At 35.3% G+C, this 9,831-nt stretch overlaps 1 protein-coding gene across 8 annotated transcripts in view; it reads right to left on the bottom strand.

Annotated features, from left to right (window-relative positions):
• LOC6050741 (beta-arrestin-1) overlaps positions 1-9,831 on the bottom strand; it is a 176,028-nt gene that overhangs the window by 5,721 nt on the left and 160,476 nt on the right. For all 8 annotated transcript variants that reach the window (XM_038250147.1, XM_038250149.1, XM_038250146.1 and 5 more), the window contains one exon: positions 6,273-6,512. In XM_038250147.1, coding sequence (XP_038106075.1) covers positions 6,273-6,512 — 240 coding nt within the window. The remainder of the gene's footprint in view (positions 1-6,272; positions 6,513-9,831) is intronic.

The following is a 9,831-nucleotide window of genomic DNA, read 5'->3' as shown; positions in this document are numbered from 1 at the left end:
AAAACTCACAGAAATTTACACATATATATATTATATATATTTTTTCAAAAACTTCTCACGATCGGAAGCATAGTTTTTAAGAACTGAAAAACCAACAGATTTACCATTTGAAGACCATATTCCCGTGGAATTTTAAATGTTTGAAAGACAGCAAGAACTCACAAACAAATATTTTTCAATTTTACAAAAAAAAATCACCGCCACTTGAAAAAACATAACTTCCCAAGTAGCACTCATAACTTGTCGACTGTTGAATAATAGTTAGACAATTGTTTTTGATAAACATACGAGAAAAAATCTGAACATAACTTAAATAACAGTTTGTTTCACTGCTTGTATAACTGACTCATGTAACTATCGTGTTTTGTGCCACAAAAGTGTTAAAACACAGTCAACTTCACTCTTTTCCAACAAAACACAATATAGGAAAAATTCTCACCTATTTGGAGGGTTCCATTCAATATGCTGATTTACACTGTTTAAACAACTTATTTTGGAACACTTTCGATAGAAACTTGCTTGCTCACTTCCGTTTGAGGTATTTATCACTTGATTTCAGTTGAAAACGCTTTTTATGAGCTGTAATTAAACGTCAAAATCCTGATATGCCATGATGCTGTTCCCTCATCTGCATTGTTTTTCTCGAAAACAGTTTGTTGAATGAGAATAATATTGCACTGTTTGTTTCACTGCTTATCTAACATTGTCATGTGACGGCATCTTTTGAAAAATGGGCGTGGCCAACCATTCTATAAATAACCTTAGGTTTTCTCGCATTGTTACACAAATGTTATCGGAGAATAGGTTATATAACTGATATTCAACAAACATATTCAACTTGACATTGCGTGTTGTTAGGTGGTGTAAATTTGTACGTGAGATATTTAGAGTTTCAATAATGTTTATTTATCGAAGATTGCAATAATTTTAATTGTTGACCGATTATTTATAAAAATATCGCGGGTAAAAGCTACAAAAAATATCAGCTAACAGAATTCATGATAGAAAAAACAACAAATTAAAATCACACCAATTTTCAATGTTACTCCGTGGTACGGTAATCGAAATGACAGTTGAAACGGTTTGTTATAACAAAGTTACATAATGGAGTTATAAAAACTGACTTGAAACAAGCTTATATAACTTTATTTCCAATGACAGCCTTTCTGGAGTTAAGTTGTATAGCTCACTGCAGTATAACAAAGCTGACAGCAGCCTTCTTATTGACGTTAAGGCCAGCTCGTTTACTATGAAGCCTCGTGGAGAGATGTGGAAGCGCGCCTGGACCTGCCTGGAGATAACAACAAGTCGTCGAAGTCATCGGATCGAATCTTGGGAAAGACGAAGTTCATCAAAAAATGAAAATCTAAAAGTTCGCCATGAAGAGGGTTTCACAAGAATCACAGTTAGAGAGCGCGAAAATATTATTTTATTTTTTTTCATACAATTTCAATTTTTTTCTAAATAAATCGGGCAGAAACCAGCGTACCAAAATAGTCAGAGATACTATTCATATTGGCTTCGTCGTTGATTGAAATTCTGATAAGAACTGTTTGTTTACATGTAAGTTGGGTAACGGTTAGACAACTGTTTTCAATCTATCTTTCCTTTTCAGTGTGCGCTTTGATTTGACAGCACAGCCGTTAATAGTCAGGACCCGGTGCTTGCAATCCCCGTTACAGTTTATATGGAATTCCAATAAGATTGTAACAGAAAAATCAAGCTTCGGGTCTAGACTGTTAACCACGCCCCCTTTTTTGTTGAATCTCTTGTTAGCTAGCACAGTGTTGTCAGATACATTTGTACAACTTACTCTGATAACTTGCATCTTATTCTGGCAAGTTATACAACAAAAAAAAGTGCGCTTTTTCCAATGCACAGGAGTTGTAGAACAAGTTGTGGTAACGAGGCCGTTCGGTTATACAACCAGTTAGGAAATACGTTTATCTGACAAAGTGTGTTGCTTGGGTTGTGAGCCATTTTTTTGTTCGTACTTATTTATGGCACAAAAGATGCGAATTTTTGTACCGGCAAAACGGGTGTACCCCATTTGGCATAATGGACATTTGGCATAACGGGTTTTCAAGATGGACGTTTGGCATAATGGACGTTTGGCATAATTGGTCCAAGACATCAGGGACGTTTGGCATAATGGACATTTGGCATAATGGACGTTTGGCATAATTCGTTCAAAAACCATCAAGGACGTTTGGCATAATGGACGTTTGGCATAATTGACGTTTCGCATGATTATTACTAGCTTGTTTTTTTTTAGTTAATTATTTGTCATTTTCACGAATGAAAATGTATATTTTTTACCTTTTTTATATTACTTAAAGAGATTATCATTTTTTTCTATAAAAAATTAGGTATCTCTATATTTTTTCCTAATAGTAAATTCTTTTCATTTTGAATAATTCACAATAAATCTTTTCAATGAAATTTTGATATTTTTATTAAATAATTAACATATCTCTTGTTAGCTTAAGATTTTTCCCCTTTTCAATGTAATTAGGAGTAATTTTTCAAATGAAATTTTCCCTTCTTTTATATGAAATTCATGATGAGAAAAACCTCTTCAAATCTTCGACAATTGAGCTTTTATAATGCAATTTTCCCTTCTATTGATCAAAATTTTACTTGAAGAAGGAAATTTCTAAATATATTCACATTTTTCCCTTCTTTTTCGAATTTAATCTAAAGAAACCCCAGAACTGGACAGCACTCATCCGACACGAGACTAGCGGAAAGATTCACTGACACAGAGAACACAGTTCTACATGACCGAGAGAATTATGCCCTCGAGTCCATTTTCAAGAAAAAGTTCATCCTTCAAAACGAAAAGTGTTCTCTACGGGAACTGAACCAGAGACTAATAATAGACTAACTCAATGACTAAACTGCCTTGGCCACAGCAGCTTGATGACACAAGAGTAGTCAGATTTCGATGTATGACTCTTGTTGCAGATTTACTGTTTCAATTAATTAATTAAATTAATTGTTTTGCAGGTGTGAGTTGGTACCATTATTCTATCGAGTTTAGCATTGTGCTCTCTATAAATTTTGATGGAATTATACTCTCGATCCTGTATTTTGGGTGAATGGATGTCGATGTTGCTTTTCTTTAAATATTTTGCAATTAAGTTTTTTTATTCAATTTTCCCATAATTTTTTATATTTAACTTGAAGAAGGGAAATTCTCTTATAGATGTTATCTTTAAACATTTATATAATTTCTGCACATTTTTTCTCTGTTGGTTTAATTTTTGCAATAAAGTTGTTTATGGAATTTTCCCTTCTTTTATTTATTCAATACTTATCTTAAAGAAGGGACAACTGCCTAAAAAAAATGCTGATTAAATGTTATTTTTAAGAGAGGTAGGTGAAAAACATAAAAATATTGCGATAGTCAAACATTTAAAGAGTGTCAAAATGTGAATCTTTAAATTTACTTTTCCTTCCATAAGTTGAATTTTATATAAATAAATATAAATTTTATAAAAAAATTCATAATCGAAGTTTATTGTCAAATATTCGAAAAGTATTGTTTTTAGAGATTTTCCCTTCTAAAAGTTGAATTTAAAATAAAAGAAGGGAAAATTTCACAACTCATTTGTCAAATATTTAAAGAAAGAAAAAATGTACATCCCTTATTAAGGATGAATATTAAAGAAGAAAAAAATGCATAAAAACAATGATTGCAAAATTTTGAAAAAAAAACAAACTGCACATTTTTTGAGAGATTTTACCTCATTTTAGCTTTAAAATAAAAGAAGAGCAAATTGCTTTAAAAATTTAAATGCATTTCGTTAAATAAGAGCAAAATGTACATACATTCTTTAGGTTGAATTTGAAAAAGGAGGGGAAAGGGTAAATAGTATAAATTTTTATTGCTAAATTTCAAAGACTGGCAAAACTTACATCACTTTGTTAGGTTGAATTTAAAATAAAAGAAGGAATAATTGAATACAAAAATTAGCTGCAAAATATTTCAAATGAAGACAAATCTCAATATTATATATATATGAAAAAATGCATTTTATATTTATGAAAAATTGCATTTTAAAGATTTATTAAGAAAAAAAAGGAAAAAAAATACATCTATTGGGAGAAAATGACAAAGATACTAGATTTCTTGAAAACAAAAATCATTTTTAAAGTAAAGTTATCTGCTTAGAAAAAAGAAAAAAAAACTATAAATTATTATTCTTTACAAAAAATAAATACAAAAATAAGAACAAAAAAAAGCTAACAAAAATTATGCCAAACGTCCTTGATGGGTTTTGAACGAATTATGCCAAACGTCCATTATGCCAAATGTCCATTATGCCAAACGTCCCTGATGTCTTGGACCAATTATGCCAAACGTCCATTATGCCAAACGTCCATCTTGAAAACCCGTTATGCCAAATGTCCATTATGCCAAATGGGGTACACCCCGGCAAAACAATTTGGCGGCACTAAAATCGATGTTTTTGCCAGGGGAAACATATGAAAAAAAAATACAAAAATTCAAAAATACGAATTCACCAACTTGTTTAGCATATACGTATTTTTCTGAATTGTTCTCATGAATACTCAAAAACTTTGCTGAAAACACCAAATCGATCAAAAATTCCTTCAAAAATTACAAAAAAATAAAAAAGCAAGAAATCCGAAATACTGGAGCAATTCTGTACATTTTGAGATGACAGAAACTTTTTTAGGGGCTTCCAATGTATGACCAATTTCCAAATCAATTTGGTGTCTTCAGCAAAATTTCATGTTATGATAAGAGATCAATGTTTATTCTCAAAAAATACAAATTTTTTGATTAACTTTTCCACAAAAAAAAAATCCATTTTCCGTTTTTGAGTGACAAAAGGCAAATTTTGAGCTTCGGAAAAGTATTCACGGAGATATGATTTTCATCAATTAAAGATTTAAAAAAAAATATTAAAAATTCTTTAAAAAATATATATTTTTAAATATTAAATTTGATATCAAAAAGTATTTTCCAACTGACGATATCTCGGCAACCATGTCAGTGTGTTTGTGATTTTTCAATTTTTCAATGAAATAGTTTTCAAAATCCAGCTTTTTATTTAAAAGGATTGATTGTGGAGTTTTGAAATATTTATGTTCTAAAGATTTGAATTACTTTACTCTACCAACACAACGCTCAGATACAGATCCTACAACGACCAATCTACTTGCAACACTTTACACTGAAATCGATAACATCCTTCCCGAGAATTGACCAATACTTTCCAAACAAGGACAACTGAGCAGCAACTACTAACACGTCTATCGAATCTAAGCTCTAAACCCGTCTCTCCCCCTCCTAAACAGCGAGCAAAAGTGAAACCACAATTCCTTTCTTGTGCTGCAGCCTACCAACTACTCTGACTGCATCGAATGACTAAGCGCATGACTAGGTGCAATATCTGACTCCACACGGTGTCACGTCAAAAGGTGTTGAACAAACGCCACCCAACTCCCACCCACTACTCAGTGACTCAACGACCCGGAAGAAACGGGGTGGGAAACCTGTTGTGGCCGCCAAAACAACAGCAACGCCAACTTTGTTGTTCTGTTGTTTGTGTACGGAACTGCATGTTTGAGGTTATGTTCGTTCCGAAAACGCGCAGCAACCACTCTCTCGCTCTCGCAAACTCCGTGACAGATTCTGACAAGACCGCAACCGAACGCAACTCTCTTCTGCTGGGTACGATTTACGTGGAAATTGGGTGTTCGTGTGTGCGCTGATACGGATTATTGACGGTGGTGCAATGGTGCAACATGTAGCGTGGCCCCTTTCAATACGCAATCCCTGGCACGGTAAAACTCCCTGATGCCGGATGTTTTCCCGCAGGAAAACGAGGTCAGGTCAGTGTGTTACAATTTGGTCGTTTCCGTGTTGATCACCGTTGCCGTTGCCCTCCTGGAACTGGGTGGCCACAAGGTTGGTTGGGGGGAAGAAAAGCGGAAAAAAGGATTACGTTCGACGGCGATTGAGGTCATGGAAAGGAAGGATTTGCTCAATCGAGTGTGTGAACGGCAGTTCTGAAACGGAGCGACCGCGTTCAACATCTTTGTTTGGAGAGCGACGGAGACACGCCGGGAATCGGGTCACAATCGGAACAGATTGTGATTTGCGCGGCCAATCAGGCAAAATGACTTTCACCCGGGGGTGGAATCCAATCAGCTCAACTCGGTTGAGCTCCATTTAGTTCACATTAGTTCAAGATCATACGAAGTAAAAACTAATTCCCCCGAAAAAAAAAACTCACCCATCCAGCTGAATCAGGTTCGGTCCGTCCTCTTTGGTGCCGCCGCTGGGGCCGCCACTGTGGTTGTTGCTGTTCTTGGTCAGGCCGTCACCGCCGCCGGCACCGCCCGCGTTTTGCTTGCCCTCGCCACCGACGGCGGCACTGTTGGTCGTCCGGCCGGGCGATCGGTCCCCTATCACCGGCTCGTCGTCGTCCGGCTTCGGGTGCATCAGGATGAACGGCAGCTCCGCGACGAGGTCACTGTCAATAAAAAAAATGTTTTATTTGAAGACACACATTTTGAACCATATTTTTAAAACTTAAAATTAAAATCTGTGTCATTAGTCACAATTTTAAGATATTCTTTTTTGATATATGGGTCATTCCAGGTCCACTGAGTACACTTCTGGACTCAACCTTTACCGATTTGAACCAAACTTGGAGAGAACGTTCATCTATCGATAGTTAACAGAAATCCCAAGTTTGGTGCTGATTGGACCATCCCTCTATTTTTGGCACCGCCCACTTTTTTGACGATTTTCTAAAAAACTTATTTTTCTTTTAACACTGGAACGCCCAACGCATGTCCAACTTACACGGACGTCCAAGCCTCCCAAAAAAGGTGGAACGGTAACTTCAACTCGCTGGTTCTCGGGCATTACTCACCCAATCGGGACGATTCTTGTTTCCAGTGATTTGTAAGAATGTTTAGATGATCCTACAATATTGCAGAACTTGATTTGAACAAATCTGTAATTTCTGCGACCGAAAACATCGTTCCACCTTTTTTAAACGACTGCCTCCGCGGCATTTTAGGCGATTTTTTTTTTACACGCGAAAAAAAAGGTTGGAACAATGTTTTTGATCGCAAAAATTACAGATTTGATCAAATTAAGTTTTGCAAAGTTCAGAATCATCTAGACATCCTAACAAATCACTGGAAAGAAGAATTATCTTGATTGGTTGAGTTATGCCCGAGAACCATTGAGTTGAAGTTACCGTTCCAACTTTTTTGGAGCCTTGGGCGTTGGAATGTTAATCATAACTTTGCAAATACTTAAGCAAAAGACTTTCTACAGGTTGCATTTTATAGAAAATTGTCCAAGGTATTCGACAAAAATAAAATGTCAACCCTTAAATGCCCACTAATAAAATATTTTACCGTTTTGAGTATTGAAATTCCGTTTTGACCAATTTCTTATAATTTTATTTGTTTTATTTTATCACCATCGTGTTCTCCGGACAACTTTACATAATAATCAATGTAGACCTCAAACTAAAATGAACTATTGGCAAGATACAGCGATTTTACTGAAAAAGTCTGATTTTACGCAGCACTCGGAAGTACATGGTGTACTTATTTCGAATTTTAATTCATAGGACAGAGTTACCCGCCGAGTGACGAACTGTCACTTTTTACACGACACTCACACTTACTGTCAAACCAAACGTTTGGTAGTGTGTGTGAGCTCCGTGTAAAGAGGATGTCAAACTAAAAAATTGGTATCAAACCATCGGGGTGTCAGTGTACACAGTAACAGTTATGTTTTGGAAGGATGAAAAATTCATTTTTTATTGGTAGGCATCAGTCAGATTGAAACTGCGTTGAAAATATTTAAATAAATACCTTCAAAGAAAAAAATCACAAATGATAATTTCTACCGTTTTTTTTTATATAAGGTCCAACAAACAAAATTTAATTTGTTTTGCTTTTGGTGTTTCAACAAACCCAAAAAATAGGTGTTTTTTTTCATAAAATCATTTTTATTAGGTCCTTTTCGGTGCTGGGACCTGGTTAGGACCGAGTCGGCTTTTGCAATTACATTTTACTTAAAGGTAATAGTAATTACCAGTGCTGTGGAGTCGGAGTCGGAGTCGGAGCCGGAGTCGGTGGAGTTGGGTCTTTTTGGGGAGCTGGAGTCGGAGTCGGAGTCATCAAAACTCTGGAGTCGGAGTCGGAGCCGGAGTCGGCTAAATTTTATGAGCTGGAGTCGGAGTCGGAGTCGGAGCCAAAAATTTCTGATAACCCGGAGTCGGAGTCGGAGTTAACTATAATTCAACAAAAAATATGTTTTGTATTGTTCAGTATTTGCTATAAAACAGCTTACTTAACGCAACTTCTTTTATTTTTAAATTGTTTTTCAAGTCGCTTGCGCTGCGTTGCCATTTCTTCCATTTTTTTAAATTTATCCGATACACCCAACCGGCGGTCGCATGATTGTGATGCATGGCGACATGAAAGTATATCAGATTTTGCATGAAAACTGTTCTCATGCATTCTTTGCGTTACATAGGTGTGACATTTTTGCCCGTTACCGACAATTATCGACATTACCGACTGCTGTTTGCTGGTATTGTGAAAAAAAAATCTTAACCGCACGAGGATTGAACCATCAACTTCTTGATTGCTGATCTGAAACGCTACCACCGCGCCATGGACGAATAATGAATTGCGAGGGATAGATCACCAACATATTCTTTTCTCTGAAGTGTTGCTCGGGAACGCGCCAGCATTATATGTGTTGGTGAGAACTGCAGATCCCTGACATTTTTACACATGGGCAAAAATTATCTACGGACTTGCTGCATAAAATGTTATAAAATGTAACATTTTCTGCAGCTAATCCACTGTTGCAGATTTCGATACATATTTTTCCTTTGTATTCCCATATTATTTTGATTACCATTGCAACTCAATGTACCTAAACAAATTCTTCTTAGCAAGGTCCTTTTGAAATATCCGTGACCTAGAAAATATTTGACCTGTGGATTTTTGTTTTTCTTCTAATTTAAAGTTCATATATTTCGATGGAGACGCACGATCATTCCTGAAGCTTCGTTTAAGGTAAAGATTCAAGAAGTATCACGCGCCTTCTTTTAAATATCTTGAAAATTTATAAATTAAAATAAATCAAAAAAATCCTAAGTAAAAAGGTAAGCGTCCTTTCCACGAAGATTTTTTTCGGTACATTGATTTGCAATAATAATCTCCAACAGCCATGGCGTGATGTCCATGTACGTCTTTAAAAAATCAATGGAGCTTTAAACATATTTTCGTTTAAAATTGTTATTTAAAAAAAGGTGACTTATAAGAAGCACAGTGAATATCAAACTGTGCTTCTTATAAGTGTCAGCCTAAAAGTGAATAAGTTAAATCTATTATTAAGGCCAGCTTTCTTTTAATGATTCATAAAAAATTACAATTCAATGTTTTAATTTATTAACTTTTAATAAATTTAATGCAAATTTCAGGTTGAGTAAATTAACCCACATTTACTAACAAAACTATTTTTCTGAAAATGCCTTCAGAACTAAAGATATATTTTTATATCTGTTTCAATTAAGTATACAACTTTTTCGTTTTTTTTTTTCACTCAGAGATTATTTAAATAATCCTATTTATCAATGTTTTCAAAATAATAGTTAACTAACTTTTAAAACATTTAAAAATATGTAGAATCGGAGTCGGAGCCGGATCCAACCATTTGTTGAAAGCTGGAGTCGGAGTCGGCTAATCTCAGAAAGCCGGAGTCGGAGTTGGAGTCGGAGTCGGTTGGAACTGAAAGCCGGAGCCGGAGTC

The sequence above is a fragment of the Culex quinquefasciatus genome, chromosome 2 (assembly GCF_015732765.1).
Source record: "Culex quinquefasciatus strain JHB chromosome 2, VPISU_Cqui_1.0_pri_paternal, whole genome shotgun sequence".
Classification (NCBI taxonomy): Eukaryota; Metazoa; Arthropoda; class Insecta; order Diptera; family Culicidae; genus Culex; species Culex quinquefasciatus.
The sequence above is the reverse complement of the archived record's forward strand: the minus strand, read 5'-3'. Positions and strand labels throughout refer to the sequence as shown.